Below are 19,292 nucleotides of genomic sequence, written 5' to 3' on the forward strand. Positions count from 1 at the left end.
AGGACAGAGAAAGAGTGCGAACTTCCATTGTGAAATATGCCCGAGACAATGCTCTTCCATTGCCTGGCAGGTTGCCACTGTTCAAAAGAAGACATGTGTATGTTTTGCCATCTGATGAATCTATTGCAGATATTTATTCTTCTTTTGCAAAAACAATGGTTGAAGCGGCATATAAGGTCATGAGTTTAAGATCTTTTCAGAGTGTATGGCAGGAGCTTTGTCCACATATTACTATTGCTAAACCAAAGACAGACCTTTGCCATAAATGTCAAACCTTAGCCATTTCCACATCCTTATGTGGTCAAGATGAAAAGGCAAAGCTGTTAGAAGAATACACAGACCATGTATTAAAAGCAAAAACACAGAGAGAGTACTACAGAAACCAATGTGCTCAAAGTAAAAATGTGCTTTTGGAGCTCACTGATGAGGAAAAGGCTGGAGGTACTGGTGGTTGAACTAAAGTTGTGTTTGCTTCAATTCACTTTGTATAAAACTTGTTTTTAGGACAGAACAAGACTTGAGAAGTTAAACTTAAGTTTTGCCTAAAACTGATTCTTTTTATAATAGTATAAGAAATGCATACCAGGCAATCTGTTATGAAAAGTTTGAGTAAATACATAAATTGTCAATATGTATATATGCAATCTTTATTTTGCTTTCTTATTACAGGACAGCCTCCATGCGTGTTGCCAGACACCCTCCATTACAGTTGGGACTTCGCACAGCAGGTCTTTTTCCCCCATCATGCCCAACAGACTGGCCCTATCTTCTTCAAAACCCCACAGAGTGCTGACTTTGGAGTGTGCGCAGAAGGCTCAGGTACATTGTATTTATAATTAACTCATGTTCATATATTTATTATAAACAGTGAATTAGTTCTAAATAGTTTTTCCAATCAATGCCTGGAGTGTCAGTTTACTTGCTTTGTTTTTCTTGTTGTTTCAATTTTGCAAAAAATAAATTTAAGGAAATGCATTTTATGGGTATCACAAATAATTTATACCAGTATCGATAATTCATGTTTCAGTCATGCCATGTGATAGATTGAAAATTATCACCTATGAAATACAGATTTATATTAACTGTTACAGGACAGCAAGTGTTTTATTTACTGGATGAGCCAGAGATGCCAGGGAAGGGGGCAGACACAGTTGTTAGCCTTGTGCATCACTATTTCCATTACCATGGCCTTGGAGAAGAGAATGCAGAAATTCATTTTGATAACTGTGCCGGGCAAAACAAAAATCATACCGTTCTTTGGTATGCTCTTTGGAGAACAATGACAGGTGAAATAAGCAATTCTTTACCAGTATTGCATTTAAATGTTTCCAAAAGAGTGATTGGCTAGTTCTATGCTGTTATTTATGTGCAGATAAATCACTTTGACATATATTGGTAAATGCAAAACATGTGTAATGGGTTAAGTGAATAAGAATGGAAGAAATAGGATCTTGATATTAGTGAAGAAAATAATTTACTATTTTGTTAACATGACAATACCATAGAAAATGATAGATCATAATGTAAATGTACTTTAATTATAGTATCATGTATTTATATTTGTTTCAGGACTACATAAGCGGATAGAGCTTTCTACTATGATCACAGGTCACACAAAGTTCCACCCGGATTGGCACTAATAATAATAATTATGTAGTACTTCTCTGAAAAACTTTTGCTTTAGATTTTCAACATGTATTTACTATTGTCTAAGCAACTGTCTGTACCTTGTTCATAACTCAAAAACTGTTGAAACTATATTAAACAACTAAAAACATGTTGCTTTACATTGGCAGTATAAAGATGTGAAGCAAGTACCTTATTTTTTGTTTAATTAATTTCATACATTAAATTGAACACAAACAAATGTTGGTATTCACTTGTCTTTTCATATTGAATTTTTATCTCAGATGGAGGATTAGTCAAATGGATAGACAATTGGAGAAGTAGGTGCTACTGTAACCAGCTCATCACCGAGTGGTCATAACATTCCTCAACTTGTTGGTGATCCCGAAAAACCTGTCGAATTCTTCTATTGGAAACTGTATCTTCAACAGTTTTTCAAACAAATGAAGAACATCTCAAAGTACCATCATTTTGTACTTGAAGGTAGGGTAACATGAAATATGTCACATCAACATAAATATATCATTTAGCTTATCTTTATTATCATTCAATTTCTATTTTATATTCCATACAATGTTTAAAAGCATATACTCTGTATTTCGTCATTCATTTATATTGAGTCAAGAATTTCCCCACCATGTCAAAAACCCTTGCGTAATATTTTGTTTTGTTTATAAATTTGATGTTTATTTTTCAGTGTTAAAAAAATCACTCAAATTGCACATGATTTGTACTCAAATTGCACATGATTTGTATCAAATTATTCTTTCATAATGCAGTTGTTGTTCCTGGACACTCATCAAAAGTCTGCATCAAGGGCATGGATGTTGAACGACAATGGTATTTGCATGACACAATCTGGGAATTCTGCCGAATTGACATAAGGACATAGTTTGCCCCAAACCTTCTTAACCAAGGCATTGAACAGACAGTACACCCGTTATTTAACCTTTGGAAGCTTATTGTTTGGAAAAGTGTTTGCTATTGTCGAGAATTAACGTTATGGTTCTCATTGTTTGCAAACAGCAAGACTTTGAAACTGTTATGTAAACTGTTATGTAATCGTAACCAACTTTTAACCTAATCTCCTAGATAGCTTTCATTCAACAAATTTTGATTGGATATCTGCTTGAATCATTAATTCTGTTAAAACTAATGCCTGTACCAATCTATAAGTAGTGTGCAGTGTCGATGCAAAACATTTACAAATTTGAAATTAAAACATATTATGTCTTGCCAAAGAAACATTTTCCTTTGTTATTTACTGTTATTATGTTAAGTTAAAAAACTACATAACATTATTATAAATAGAGTACATTCAGTATGTGGCAATCTATGAATGTTTGAAACAGAAGGTTTCCCTTTCAAGTACAGTTCCTTGATTTTGCATACATGCAAGAGCATAGACAATTATAACATTACCTGTATGTTATGTATGTTGAAGTATGTATTTTTTTTGCCATGGCAACATTTTTATTTCTAATTTGCAATGATTAATGCTATTTTATTAAGTTTTGAAATTATATTTTGTAAAATAAGAAAAGAATCAATGTTCCTAAATACCTGACAAAACTGTTTAATTTCTGTTACTATTTCTGAGTATTTTGATAATTTATTTTGCACATTACTGATCTACTCTTGACCCATAACAATGAAAATTCTAATTATAATTACTTTAATTTTTAAAAACTGGCAATTTTATATCTATAAAATGTTTAGTAAAACACTGAAAAGTTTTCTTTTAATTAGTATTTCAGATGGGGAGAAATCATTATGCACATACTGTCCGCTTTTCTCGGGGCCACTATTATGTAATACTGTCCGCATTTCTTCGGCCACTGTCCGTTTAAAACTGGATATATAAACCGAGCCTTTCTCAGGAAAGGGGGAGTTGAGATTGAGATGAGGAGAGAGACTAAGTAGAAATTAGAGGATGCATTTTGGACTTAATTAGATAAGTGTATTTTTAAGATAACTGTAAATATAAAATCAAGACTTTGTTTATGTGATTGTAAAAGTAAAATGTTAGACACTTAATGGTTTTAATTGTTTTTCCAATGATATATTGGATGGTGGCAGCGGAAAGAAAAGGAAACAATTCCTAAATGAGTAAAAGTCCACAACACTGACTGTGGTGGAAATACCGAATAATTAAAAGCACCGATTAAAGTAAAAATCGGCGACAAAACATATTGTTAAGCTCACGACCTATAACAATCTCTTTCAAATAATCTCTTCGGTATCTTTGATCCTTAATGTGTTACATATTATATTGCTTTATATTTTGGTTGCCATGGTAACATTTTATTTTATGTACTTACACATTATCATTATTTTGCTAGATTATTTAAATAGTCTGTGTATGAAATATAACTAAAAATTATATAAAGACTTGGGGGGAAAAACAAGTTTTCTTCTTTTATTACTCTTTTTAAAAAATCCGCTGTTTTTGATGCTTTCGCCCAAAATAATGTTCCACTGGTGTGCTTCTTTAAATAGACATAACAACGGAAGTACTTACCGTATAATTTTGACTTCAAATTTTCACCAAAATGATTGCAATGAAAGTCTCTTTTCAGACATAACAAAAACTCAAAAAGTAATTTTTGCACCTTTGTACCCCTTTTTACAGGCATTGTCACATATATTAGTTCTTAGTTGAATATGAAATAAAAATGGTTCAATGTTTGTTTATTATACCCCCACAAATAAAGTTTGAGGAGGTATATAGGAGTGAGCTTGTCGGTCGGTCTGTCGGTTTTCATGGTTTCCGGACGATAACTCATGAAAGGCTAGACAGGTTTGAACAATTTTTGGTACACAGGTGTAACATCAGAAGATACAGATCAAGTTCAATATTGGGGCTGGTGGGGTCAAGGTCACTGTTACTGAAAATAGAAAAATGGTTTCCGGACGATAACTCATGAAAGGCTAGACAGGTTTGAACAATTTTTGGTACACAGGTGTAACATCAGAAGATACAGATCAAGTTCGATATTGGGGCTGGTGGGGTCAAGGTCACTGCTACTAAAAATAGAAAAATGGTTTCCGGACGATAACTCCTGAAAGGCTTGACAGATTTGAACATTTTTTGGTACACAGGTGTACCGTATTTTCCCAACTATAAGGCGATCCACTATAAGACCCTACTTTGCCCATGAAATCCGGTGTTTTTGTCTCGACTTGTTTATAAGACGGGGTCAATTTTTAAAGCAAATCCAGCACTTTAAATTCTCCAAGTCTGTGATAATATTCAAGCTAAACAGTCAATTATCAACTAAATTTGTTCATTTGCTTGGGATTATTGATTTTTATTTTCCGATGGTATGGTATGTTTGAACCAGCCTAGACGCAATTTTGAAATACAAACCATTGCAGTGCATCTTTGATCTTTACAAAGCTCGTGCTGTGATGTCACAAATTGTACTATTTGATCTGCAGCCGACAAACAGAACACATTCCATTACATGTGTTAATGAGTTAAATTTTCGATTGTTTGGATTACAGTTAATGGGACTTAAATTTTGAGAAATAAATAACCATTGATGATTGCAGATAAATTAATGTCACGATTAATGAAATGTGTATAAAATCTGCCAGTTACATGTATGTGCATGATATATGCAAAGCTTTAGTAAGGAAAAAGTAAGTTTTATTTACGACATAGAAAAAAAAACAATGCATTTTTTAAATTATTTTTTGTCGAAATATTTTAATTTGAAAGGTGGCAAAATATGTCTCCTGTGAAAAACAACGTGTTTGGACTGATAACATGCGTTATATTGGGTGTTCATCGTAGCGAAACAAAGCAGATGGTCGTCTTAATCCGATGGGTGTGATCGTGTCACTTTTATTGGGGTGTCATCAACAGACAATAAATTAGTCTGTTGAATACATTATGTTGAATATTCCTGATTATGACTCTATTCTTTATGAAATTCTTATAGACTCACCTATAAGACGGCCCCTCTACTTGAAGGTTAAAAATCAGGACCAAATTTCCGCGTCTTATAGTTGGGAAAATACGGTAACATCAAAAGATACAGGTCAAGTTCGATATCGGGCTGGTGGGGCCAAGGTCAAGGTCACTGTTACTAAAAATAGAAAAATGGTTTCTGCTTCATAACTTTAATTGGGCATAAGATATTGTGATGAAACTTGCTGTATAGGCAGCCTCTGTGAAGACAATGCTTGTGATTGAAAATGGGGCCAGTGGAATAAAGGGTTTTGTGCACTGTTACGAAAATAGAAAAACGGTTTCCGGACAAACAATACATGCATGATAAAAGAAGATGCAGTGTGCAGTAACCTTGGAGTTATGGCCTCTTTTCAAAGGAGTGGAATGGTTTGTGTCCAGGCGGCATTTGGGGGTATTCGTCACTCCTGTGACAGCTCTAGTTTATATTTGCTCTCTCACAACCGGAGTTCATTTATGGGACAAGTACCACTTACAGCTATTGGATTGAAAAGGGCTGGTGCATTTACACCAGCCAATTTTTATTGTATGATTATTATATAATTAAGAATATAAGTGAAATAAAAGTACAAGCCCCATAAAGTTGGGCGTACAAAAAAGTCCCAAACCAAGTCCAACCGAAGGTATTTTTTATCTGGTTTATCAAAAAGAAAGGACTGGTGTCTTAAACAGTTACTTAAGAATATCGAAATTAATATATATATGAAGCACAGGCTCTGATGAGCTTTTGAGCAACCAATGGATTTATGTATGATTTTATACCATGCACAGGAAAAGTGATTAAGAACCATTTCTTATGTGATAACCAATACTATTATAAACGAAGTTGAATGGGGATCAAAAGTAGGCCCTCTGATATACTCACCTGTCGGTCTCGATATCAATAAATATAATCTTAGTACACCTAATGCCAGAGGCATCATGTGACTGTGTCTTATTATCATATATAAAAAAATGTTTGCCCAAGTAGCACAATATGAAAAAATCAGCATATTTGAATATATATTTACAAAACAAAACAAACAGTAATGTTAAAGCAGCAAATATTGCTCACAAATAAGACCAAAAAGGTTGAATACATGTTGAAAACTATGGTTCTTTTGAAGGATCTTTTGATCTTGTTATCAGTTATGAATACTTTCTATAAATGCATTCTATAGTAACAGGGGCGTAGCTGGGCCTATTATGAAGTATAGGCCCACTTGGTAGGGGAATTCGGGGGACTTTCCCTGAGACTTTAATTTTAAACTATAGATCCGATATGGTGCGATTTGGCGTGTATCTGGCGTATATCTGGAGTCGTTTTAGTCATCATAAATAGCTTCATAATGCACTTTACTAAAATTCATTTTTTTCTTACGTGTGATGTACTGTAACAGAACTGAAATACAAATATTTGATTCTTATTTGTCAAACAAGCATCAAAATGGAAAATATGTATGTAATGGTTAAACAAGCGTGTCCAGTTGGTTTTGTTTACGATGAAATCCAAGTTCCTGCATTTGACTGAAGCAAAAGTGTTTTATGATTTTATTTATGTCTATATCAACATCGCGATGAATATTGAGAACGCCAAGTGAAGATAGCCTCTCGCCGGTCAGTGTAGAATGAAGGTATGCCTTGATACGCCTCATGGATCTGAAGGAGCGTGGATGTGGCAGACATGGTCAGCAGTATTTGCAGTATAATGTGTATGCAGGGATAAGCTGCCTCCGATGTCTTGTTGAGTGTCGCCAGCAGTGTCGAAGGCTTTGCAACATTCACCTGCCATCGTAGAATCCACCTCCTATGGGCAGGTCTGGTTCATAGGCCTCGTAGATCCTGTCCACATTGGCTGACTGGAGACCTTCAAATTTGGTCAGAATAAACCATTGAGCCTGGAAGCGCTCTTCATTCTTCAGGATACGGGTATTCATTTCTTGAAGCAGGTGGTCAACAAAAACGTAGAAAACGGAAACCTTCCAATACCGACCGGGGCCCTGTACATTATAGTTTGCCCTGTTCCCTCTGTCTGTCTGCTTGTCGCGGCACTGCAAGGTCGAATCTAGGTAAAACAAATATGAAACATTCGTTCAATATCGTTAATTGCCGAATCGATTAAACCGTTCGGTAAAAGACTGCAAAATACCTAATAGAAGTTAAACCGCGTACATCTGAATACGGATCTCATTAAATTTATATCGAAATATCAAACCAGCTAGCACATTTTTTAAAAATAATCAGTTAAACCGTTGCTTTAAATATGAAGGAGAACAGACTTTTATCAATATATTTATCACATATCTTTTAGTATTTCCAAAAAATACAACAACCACAAACATCCAGTGTATGATTTATATTTTATTGATATATTCAATCATGTACAGTAGAACACATTAAATGCATATCTGAAATCCTTTTCGACAAGTCCGATTTCATATCTGGTGGAAGAAATCAACCTTTGTCCATACACCTATTGGCCGACAAGTTGTTGGAAGTAGTCTTTCATACCATGTTAGTTGATCAGCAGTTATTTTACCAATTTAATCTTGAATAAAAATCCCATGAAATTTGTGAAAAAGCAACACACAAACCATATTTGATTTACTGAACAAGCTTAAGTTTATTCTATTTGTTAGGATCTTGAAATTCTTCACTCCTACAATTGCACGTTCAACATGAACTCTATGCCTTGCGATTGTTTCTGTCATGTTTATCACAGATGCACTCATTTGTGATCCACTGTGGGCAATGGTGGAATGTTCAATTTCAACCCTAATTCCTCCAATTCTTCATTGATTTTGAATCCCTTGTCCACCATGACACCTCTTTGTGAATTTTCCCACAATCCATGAACATCTTCAATTGCTGTAGAAAGCTACTTTGGTTGTTGATTTCTTTGTTTGACATGGATCCAGCAAATGGCATGGATGCAAAGATAATAGAACCTCTGGGATCAATTCCAACGAGCCCTTTCAGAGTATTGCATGACTTATAGTCTGAGTAGCACTGACTGTCTTGTCAGTGAACTTGGCTTTTGAATTTTAATTTCGGTTCCATCAATAATGACTAGTGTAGTTGGAAATTCATCACGATACTTTGGTGGCATGTGAGAAATTGTTATAATGTCATGGTGAGGCCATATTGGTACTGATCCACACCGAAAAAACTTGGATTTTGGATCCAATTGTTGAAAATATCACTCGCATCTTGCTGAGAAATACTAAAGAGCTGTCCAAGATGCTGAAAATCAAAATTTTGTCTGAGCTTCATAATTGCACCATTAGCAACTGGTCTTATATTGAAAATTTTCAACACAGCCGAGTTTTTTTTTTTTTAAATAAGGGCTTTTCAACAGGCACTTCAAAATGAAAAAAAAAAGATTCAAATTGTTCTTTTTTAAAACCAGTGTAGTATTGAAATTCATCTTTTTTTTTGTCTCAGACATTCAGCATTTTAATACTGTGTTGCTGCTTGAGCTTTCCTTTTGACGTGGTTGTTGGTTTTGAAGAATGTTTTCATTTTCAAGTATAAGATTGGCAGTTTTATTCTCTGCTTTTAGAACCAGCATATCTAGAGGCTTTCATCTGAAAGTAAAAGAAAATGATTGTTAACAAACGATTTTAATGAAGTCTATTTTTAGAGGCCAATCTCATAGAATCACTTTATGAGCCAATGAAAGAAGTTGGATGCGGGGAAACAGCAATGCCTGTTGATTTCCAGCTCAGCGTAGAAAGCGACAAGAAGCTGGCTTTAAACTGTAATTACTGGAAGGACCTGTCCATCCAGATTGACAAAACAGGGATAATAAGCAAAGGACAAGATCACAAGTGGACTCCAGCAAATGGTTCGATGAAAGACGCCCTAGATTGACAGCGTCAAAGTTTGGCCCGATAATGACCCGAAAAATAATTGTGAATGAAGCGTTCCTTAGAAATACTTCTTTTCAAGGACAGTTCCTATCGAAACCGACCACTCATGGTCTACAAAATGAAAAGATGCTAAGGTTATGTATGTAAAACAAACACGGAACCATCTTCATGGTGTTGGTCTAGTAATTAACCCAAAATATCCCTTATTGGATGTATTGCCTGATGCTGTTGTTTGTGATAAGGGTTTGGTAAAGCTGCTAGAAAAAAAGCCCCTACTTAGCTAGGAAATATACTCTTCAAGAATCTGTTAATCAGAACATCAAGGAATTTTGCCCTAAATGGCATGGAGATAATATTGTCTTAGATGAAACGCATAACCATTTCTTTCAAGTGCAAGGACAACTATTAGTAACTGGATTACATTTCTGTGATTTTGTGTTTTACTTTGTGGATGGTAATTTTGTACAGGGAATACAGACATACATTAATATAATGGTACGTTTGCTCAACAGACTATTTGACTTATACTTTCAGCGCTTTAAACCCTACTATGATAAACGTTAAATTGACCAGTATTTTTGTGAACCACAGGAGGCAGAAACAGATCACTTTCATTTTTCTTCTAGCCTATACTGAAAAAAAATATAATCGAAATTGCGATCGTCCTAGATCGCTGGCCCGTGATTTCCTTTGTCGACAGTTTAAGACACTCACTAAAGTGGTGGCGGCTTCTTAATTTGCTCAAAGTGAATGGTAACTTTAACTTCTGACTTTGTTTTGCTGGAATAGCCACTCTTGACTTCACTACACAAAAGTATGTAACACATTCATACACGCAAGCTATTTCATATTTTGACATTTGACAGATTGGCAGTAAGGAATTATAAGATAGGTACATATATAATTAATAGATTATTATGATAGGTAGCTATTCTGGTGGCCTGTATCACGTCTCATTCGGTGAGTAAACATGTATTTGCAGTCTCGACCCATACATGTTTTCACATCGGATGATAGGATACAGGTCTCTAGAATAGCCTAACCTATTGTATGAGGTGTGATCCAGAATTACAGGGACTTCATACATATTTTCTATATTTTTCGTCTAAATCATTTAAAAAATCAAGAACATCTAATTCAAAGTGTTCTGCACAGACGAAAAGAATTTAAGATCGGTAAATTACATGTGTATTGAAAAATTATGGTTTTCAAAATAACGGGAATGCATGGTTGGCACACGGTCTAAATTTCACGGTTACCCACTTTTTATGTATCTATCTCAACATGTTTTTCTTCCACGTTTGTTTAGGAAATACGTCACATATTACGCCTCAAACGAGTATACTGTTCAAATTTCTGACATCATTTCCGTTAGACATTGTAGAAATGCGGGCGGTGATAAAGTTTTGCGTTGGCTTGGGAAAAACACCGACACAGACAATGAAAACGATGACCGAGGCCAAAATAAAACAACCTGTGTGCCGTTCATTAGTAGTCAACTAGCATCAACGCTATTGGGTAGGGAGAGATTCCTTAGACAACAATTAGGGAAGAGGACGAAAGAAGACGAGGGGTAAGACGTTAGTAATGTTGTTGAAAAACGTCATCAAATGAGATTGTCGCTTGATCGTCCGTAAGGTAGCAAGCGCTGTCAGGACGGGGTACGAGAGTGTACAAAGGATTTTAGCGGACTATTTAGGCATGGGAAAAGTTTGTGCAAGATGGGTACCTCGATTTTTACCTGAGGTTGAGAGATAAAAACCTGTGTGTGACTCAAAAACATTTCTGCGAAGATATGCACGAGAAGGTGAACAATTCATTAACCGGATCATTACTACTGATGAAACCTGGCTATGGTGTGATCCGGAGACTAAGCAACAATCCTCTGTTTGGAAGAGAGCCTCTTCATCATCTCGGGGAAAAAGCCAGAGTAAACAAGTCTGGAGCCAAGTACATGTTCATCATGTTCATGGATAGACGGGGAATGCTTCTTAAAGCCACGTTGTACCAAAGGGTCAAACAGTCAATGCAGAATACTTTACGAAGGTATTATTATTATGATTATTATTATTAATTGCAATTTAAACTGAAATGATATGATGCAAAAATGCAATCATTTTTATTATGTTATTTCTTTATCATCCAAAGGTTATTCAAAGAGAACTGGCACATGTAATCGCAAAAAAGAGGCCTGGTGTTTACTTGGATCAGTTTTTACTGCACATGGACAATGCCCCAGCACACACTGCTGCATCAACCCGGCTTGAGCTCAGCCTCTTAGACTTGGAGACCCTCGCGCATCCGCCATACTCGCCAGATCTTGCACCAATGGATTTTGCTGTATTTCCAGTAATCAAGAGACAGCTTAGAGGACATTGTTTTCATTCACTGCACACACTGCAAGTTAATGTGCATAATACAATATTCACGTTTTCTAAAGAGTTGTATTCAAATGTTTATACCCAGTGGATTATGCGCCTTGAAAAGTGTGTCAGAGTTGGTGGAAAATACTTCGAAAAGATGTGACGCTTTTTGAGCACAGCGTCAGGCCATACAAAATCATTTCTATGTTTAGTGTCCGCGGACGGATAGGTTTTCAGCTGTCTAAGCCCAAAAAAAAACATTTTCAACTCCACTACGTAATCCATGAAAAATGCCCGACAACGCTAAATAAAGTCAATCAAATCCGAGAAAATAATTTGATCATAGTAGACACTTTACGTTCTCGAGCGCTTTGTTACACTGCACTGGCTCACGGAAATACTTCTTTCTGATTCGCAAGTGTGGAAGAGCCTGTGATATTTGTGAACCACCAAGACTTGACCTCAGTGTATTCAACAAACTGCATGATATGCCTGGTAAGTTTCATAATCATTACAACATTTAACTGTTTTAATTTAAATTTTATAGCAATTTTTGTGGTGAATTGATCAATATTAAACTGTTCTAGCCATTTGAATACCCTACAAGCAAATAAACGTGTAGTATTTTCATTTGAAATAATGAACCCCTATACAAATCATCAATTTGCAATGTATTTCTTTTTAAAACCTTTGTAACACAAGATATCACGCTTTGAAGTTACTAAATTCAAATAGTGGGTTTTTGTCTAAATGTTTGTTTTCTTGTTTTGTTCATTTGCAACAACAATATGTACAGTAGAAACAAGTTTGATATCTTTGAACTTTTTCAGACCCAGAGCCCAGACTTGATGAGCCAACAACCAGATTTCGCCCATTCCAAGAGTTGTATGGCAATGCAACCACTGAGAACTATTGTCCATCTATTAGACAAATGCTGCAGTCCCCACTGATGGTGATCAGACGGAGCTCCCAAACATCAAAATGATAGCAGAAACTACACGTGATTTTGTCCTGTGTACAGATTGCCAAACGTCAAGGTATTGTTTGCTCTATTTAGGCATTGGATGTTACTAACTGAAATTAATGTACAGGTTACGTTTACTCCTTTAATCTTAAGTTTTAAAAAAGTTATGTTTGGGGCCCAGGGCTGGTTCTACTCTGACCGGAATGAATCAGCAAATTTCCTGTTGCGTTACGTACAAATACAACAATAAAAAATACAATCCTTCAGTGTCTTGTTAGTTTTCACACAATTTCAAACACTTATGTTCATCCAGAGATAAATATAAATACTTTGATATAGATGTTTCAGAAATATTTTATAACATAATTGTTTTATTTTTATTGCACACTAATTGATATTCAAACACTTTTCAGCACATTTCAAAGAATTAAATAATGATATTTTAATCTGCTAAAAAATAATCCTGTTCAAATTTTTTTAAGGTGTGTATATGCCCCAAAGAAGTTCACAGCTGATCAGCGCGTCTCTCTTGAGCTGCTGAAGGAGGACGTTATCTACACCTGCGGTGGTACAATGTTTCCCGAAGACCGTGAAATGTTTGATTGTACCCTAGTGCAACCACTTGTTACGTGTTCTGCCCCAGTTTGTAACCACTACTACTCAATCCGTTCAAGTTTCCGTGCTGTGTCACTGTGTTATAACTGTGGTTCTAGTGATCTCCATGAAATATCAACCGAGCTGAAAGCCATGTACCAGTCTGTCCACCCGGTTTGTGTATCATGCCATGAAAAGAACATCAAAGAACGCACAGGAGGCATTAAATAGATCAGGAAGTGATTTAATATGCATTCCAGTATTAAATGGAAAAAGTGTTAGTTTTGTGTGACATCAACACTTTCAAGTTCATTGTTATCATAATAAATGTTGTTAACATTTAAGCCAGACATCATGTGTACTTCAGCGCACACATTGTCCCTTAATTCTTTGTTCATCTAGTCATATTGTGTTTTTAATCTTAAGAGACATTTAGTAAGGTAGCCGACCTATAACTGACGTCACATCATATCTTTTAAATCATCACACTTCGGCGCATACCGAAATTACCCATCAAAGAACGGAAACTGATGAAAACTTAAATTTTATTAACAACAATAATAAAAAGTATTTCATTGTTTAAATATAAGAGGATACACACAGTTACAAGATTTATAATTTGAAAATAAAACACATTTGTACTCCTCCGGTAAGTGCTGAGGTCTTTTTGTGTGAAAAGACGACATATAGGGGTTACTTTTGTCGGCGGCGGCGATAAACTATTAGTGGTATCAACTTGAAATTTCATATGTAGATAGATCAAATTGAGGGCAAGTGCAGTGCACAACAACTGTTACTCTTGCTTCCATATTTTTAGAGTTATTGCCCTTTGTTATTTTTCATGCTTAAAGTTTTGTCCTTGGCATATCTTGTAGAATATAAGAGTTATCAACTTGAAACTTCATATGTAGATAGATCTCATGGAGGGCAAGTGCAGTGCACAATAACAGTAACTCTTGCTTTCTTAGTTTTAAAGTTATTGCCCTTTGTTAATTTTCATGCTTAAAGTTTTGTCCGGGGCATATCTTGAAGAGTATAAGAGTTATCAACTTGAAACTTCATAGCTAGATAGATCTCATTGAGGGCAAGTGCAGTTCACAAGAACTGTTACTCTTGCTGCCATATTTTAGAGTTATTGCCCTTTGTTAATTTTCTTGCTTAGGTTTTGTCCGTGGCATATCTCGTAAACTATAGGAGGTATCAACCTGAAACTTATTCCGTAGGTATATCTGACTGAGGGAAAGTGCAGTGCACAAAAACCATAACTTTTGCATCTATATGTTTAGCGTTATTGCCCTTTGTTAATTTTCATGCTTAAAGTTTTGTCCGGGGCATATCTTGAAGAATATAAGAGTTATCAACTTGAAACTTCATAGCTAGATAGATCTTATTGAGGGCAAGTGCAGTGCACAAGAACCGTAACTCTTGCTGCCATATATTTAGAGTTATTGCCCTTTGTTAATTTTCATGCTTAGGTTTTGTTCGTGGCATATCTCGTAAACTATAGGAGGTATCAACCTGAAACTTATTCTGTAGGTATATCTGACTGAGGGAAAGTGCAGTGCACAAAAACCATAACTCTTGCATCTATATGTTTAGAGTTATTGCCCTTTGTTAATTTTCATGCTTAAATTTTGTCCGGGGCATATCTTGAAGAATATAAGAGGTATCAACTTGAAACTTCATAGCTAGATAGATCTCATTGAGGGCAAGTGCAGTGCACAAGAACCGTAACTCTTGCTGCCATATATTTAGAGTTATTGCCCTTTGTTAATTTTCATGCTTAGGTTTTGTTCGTGGCATATCTCGTAAACTATAAGAGGTATCAACCTGAAACTTATTCTGTAGGTATGTCTGATTGAGGGAAAGTGCAGTGCACAAAAACCGTAACTCTCGCATCTATATGTTTAGAGTTATTGCCCTTTGTTAATTTTCATGCTTAAATTTTGTCCGGGGCATTTCTCGAAAATTATAAGAGTTATCAACTTGAAACTTTATAGATAGATATATCTTATTGAAGGGGATCGCAGTGCACAATCAAAGCGCTGATAGCGCTGTATGAACAGGGTTTTATACGGGGTTTCACCATTATGATTTACGATCATGTGTGTATTAGGTGCTGATTTGACAGTGAATCTAAGGGTCCGCGTGTAAAACAACCCCAGGTTTATTGAAGCATGATGGTAAATGAAAAATTAATATTTTATTGACAATAAAATTTATGTCGCTGTGTAAGACAAGGCAAACAATGATAGAGAACGTAACCAATCCGAGCAGAACTCCATCATATGGTGTTACATATGAGTATATATATATATACTAATCAAACTTTACTCATTAGAAAGAGTTTGCCTATGTTTGCCTTGTTATTCACAAAACAACTTTAAAACAGAATAAGAGAAATGGTTTCTTAATTAAAATGATGAAAAATTAAATAATTGATTTCAAACAATTGTAGATATATATACATCATATAAAGTTAGCATAAAATGTTTAATTTCAAAACTTTTTTCCTTCATTGTCTATATGGTCAGCGACTCACTTCTATTTCTATATCATCAGGTAACTCGTCAGCACTTTAGCACTTTTGTTATTCCCACGTGGGCTATCACGTGATGTTTTAAGCAGGGAAACTGTGTGATAATTGGTTTAAATACAAAATCTGCTGATGTCGTAAAAATACATGACAAAACTAAATAAATGCAGCTGAATGAAATAATGATCATTCCAATCCATTGCTAACCCAAGACAAACACAAAAGACTACACATGCAAATCAATACTAACCATTAGAACATCAGATTCCAAGTAAAACAATCAAGTTTTCTAAAACAAAGTAAAACAAACATCTCTGTAGACTTCAAATGTGCAATCAATCAAGCTTGGATTTCCCGCTTCTTCTTTACAAAGGCAAGGGAGAGAAATCTGATTAACTTACTGCATTATCTCATTACTGGATTATCTCTTTTTGACTGTAAATTCACTTGGCTTCATCATTGTGTCACGTGATTGAATGATGCGCTTTGAGTGGATAGTAATTCTTTGTTTACGTTTCGATGTTCATTCATCTTTTGGTGCAGGGATACAACTTTAATGTTATCTTTATTTAAGTTCAACAGATTAAATTATTTAAATAGATATTGCATTATGATTGCTTCTTGCTTTGTCAAATCTACCTCGGTTATTGGAAATATAGCTTGTAATTTATATAGTCTGCACTTTCTCAAACTATATGTTTGGTGGTAAATCGGCTGGCGACATTTGTTACTATTAATAGGATTTTTTCTGTTGTGAGTGTCGAGTTTGTGGCTACACTGAACAGGGTTGAAAACAACCCTGTTCAAAAACTGTATCTCTTGCTTTCATATTAGAGTTATTGCCCTTTGTTAATTTTCATGTTTAACTTTACCTTGTACACTTTTTTAGCTCACCAGAGCACAAAGTGCTCAAGGTGAGCTATTGTGATCGGTTTTTGCTTATATAACCAATTGCTTGCCCCTGGCTTAACGTTGTTACCTTCAGTTTAAATGCCACCTTCACTTGAAAGTTAAATGGCAACATCTTTGTCTATAAATGAATAAAATGCCAATCTAAGAGCTATAATGTCGACAGTAAATAATTCGTCAGGCGACACATCCGATTCGCGGAGTTCTAGTTTATTTTTACCGAGATGACGCGACGTCAGTTATGGGTTGGCTAACTTAATGTCCACATCTAGTCAGTGTTTCAACCGATATATAAAATGAAATTAATGTTACTGTTAAAATTTCAGCACAGGTTTTGTTATAGTTTAATATTTAATCTGTGCTCCATTCTTTTTTATAACACTGGTTTAACATGACAAAATACTTGAAAAGTAAAAATAAAACAAAGACCATTTGCTTGCATTTAAATTATTATGAATTTCAAATTTTGAAAAGTTGTTACATAAAGAAATGTTCAATTAACAATATTTTGACAAAAATGACAATAATCTTGTTAAATAATGGAAAATATAATCACTTTAATGGAAGAATGTATCAATGGGCTGAAGGAATATTGGTTCGTTTTTATTTCAAGGCTTCTTTTTTTCAGGATAGCTAGATAGGTTTTTGAATCAAGGGTTGACGCTAAACATAAAAACAATTTTGTGTGGCCTCATTGGACTGCACCGGTTGGCCAATTTAACCATATGTTGTGAATGTATTGTAATTCAGCAAAATTTTATGCATTGCTCTTAAATTTTCAGGAAGTATACCTGGTATGTCATATGTATTGTATGGGAAGTTTCTTTGTTCTATGTGCAACGATAATCAAACTATTAAAAAAGTCAATCATCTCTTAAACTTAAGTCCATATGAGGAAGTGGGGGATCACTCGCAAGAGGATAAAGTTTCAGCCAGTTTTAAAGTAGAAAATCCCAGGAATATGGTATACAAAATTTACTGCTCTTTACAATGATGGCCTGTTGTATTAATTATCTTAGTTGCAAAGAGATTATATTTCTGTGTCATTTTTGTTGCAACTGTTAATGATACCCTTGGCAAATTGGCTAGGAAAACTTCGTGAATCTTGAATATTCATCAGCATTTTCTGACCAATGAAATAGCCGAAAACAAAAAGGAAAAGAACACCTTTGTGAGGAACTATCGGCATATTTAATAATATTCTGCTTAAACCGATTTGTAAGCTGTGATCTCATTGGATTATTTCGAACTGATATTACATCTGTAACTTCTCGGCTATGATCATATTTAAGGCATACAGATACAGCACATGCACCTTACACTATTGTTTGTATATTTATTTGTATAAATTACATTATTTATTCAGAACGCAACTATCTTTTAGTGTTTACAAGTTACTATTATAGAACATGAGACCACAGACACTAATTGCTGTCTCACATTTAGTATTGTATACATGTGTTAAATAAACACAAAAACAATAATATCATTTAATATAAGTCAGTAACAAGTACAAAAAGCAGTTGAATATTCTATATGTTTTAAAACAAGAACATTTTCTTTCAGAAAACTGATAAAAAATTACATTCTTAAATGGTAAAAAGTAAACGGTTACATGTTTTAAAAATCACTTTTAAATCACAAACATATGAGAGGTTGAGAACCAATCCTTTAGCTGTTAAATTACAAAGAAATTTTGTTATAAGGTACTGTAGTGACTAAATAATAACTGATAAGAATATGACTAGATATCTTAACATAGTAACACCTTAACATTTCAACATTAACTAGCATTAACCAGAAAAAGAAAATTAGTCGGTAGCGTTTACGTCCCTTTTTTCTATAATGACATGTTGATCCTTCTACCAATATAGAACTGGGTTTGGTGGCATTAAAATATGACAGAGATCAGTCGTTTATTTTGAAATTGTGTTGAAATGCAGTAAAGCAACCCAAGTAGACTAAGATCAGACCCTGAAATGCAGTAAAGCAACCCAAGTAGACTAAGATCAGACCCTGGTTGCAAAGGCAAAACAGGTATCACCGTAGATTACATTATGCCATAATTTTCCATTAATACACACAATTTAATGAGTTTCTTGTGTTGTACATGTACTTTATTTTATTATTGAATGCAACATTTTTTTGCATGTTAATTTTTTTTAGTGAAGTTGGACTGTGTGCAGCTCTCAGGATGTATAACTGCTTTATCTGCCATTCATGTCAATACATAGGGATGAACTGATACGCCATTTGACAACAAAACACTGCAACTTGGCGAACTTTATTATTCATTGTAGTGCTGTTGGCTGTGGAGCATCATTTACTCAGTTCAAACATTTTCAAGAACATTGTAGTCGCCAACATTATACTACAGTATTGGACAATGAAGATGAACTTGAAGATTTAGATAATGATGATATACAACAAGAAAATAACATAAACGAAGTTGAGAAGGTCAATGACTTGACTT

General features: G+C 34.8%; 1 protein-coding gene across 2 annotated transcripts; it reads left to right on the top strand.

Annotated features, from left to right (window-relative positions):
* Positions 1 to 666: 666 nt before the first annotated feature.
* Positions 667 to 4,013, top strand: LOC128218131 (uncharacterized). 2 transcript variants are annotated; one of them, XR_008258327.1, is made up of 5 exons: positions 667 to 819; positions 1,092 to 1,286; positions 1,570 to 1,608; positions 1,911 to 2,109; positions 2,406 to 4,013. XR_008258327.1 is itself a non-coding variant. In XM_052925683.1 (5 exons), the coding sequence occupies exons 1-4, from the start codon at positions 745 to 747 to the stop codon at positions 1,985 to 1,987; spliced, it is 360 nt and encodes a 119-aa protein (XP_052781643.1). In that variant the 5' UTR covers positions 667 to 744; the 3' UTR covers positions 1,988 to 2,109; positions 2,406 to 4,013. The 2 variants fall into 2 exon arrangements, 1 of the variants encoding a protein (XP_052781643.1); XM_052925683.1 differs by having other exon boundaries at positions 1,092 to 1,260.
* Positions 4,014 to 19,292: the final 15,279 nt, after the last annotated feature.

The sequence above is a fragment of the Mya arenaria genome, chromosome 14, assembly GCF_026914265.1.
Source record: "Mya arenaria isolate MELC-2E11 chromosome 14, ASM2691426v1".
Lineage (NCBI taxonomy): Eukaryota > Metazoa > Mollusca > Bivalvia > Myida > Myidae > Mya > Mya arenaria.

What these genes read in the sequence shown, in the direction of transcription:
- LOC128218131 (XM_052925683.1), top strand. Translation starts at nt 745, where the DNA reads ATGCCCAACAGACTGGCCCTATCTTCTTCAAAACCCCACAGAGTGCTG. An exon ending in AAAAATCATACCGTTCTTTG is followed by an intron (nt 1,261 to 1,569) that starts GTATGCTCTTTG and finishes TATTTGTTTCAG; the next exon opens with GACTACATAAGCGGATAGAG. An exon ending in GCTTTCTACTATGATCACAG is followed by an intron (nt 1,609 to 1,910) that starts GTCACACAAAGT and finishes TTTTTATCTCAG; the next exon opens with ATGGAGGATTAGTCAAATGG.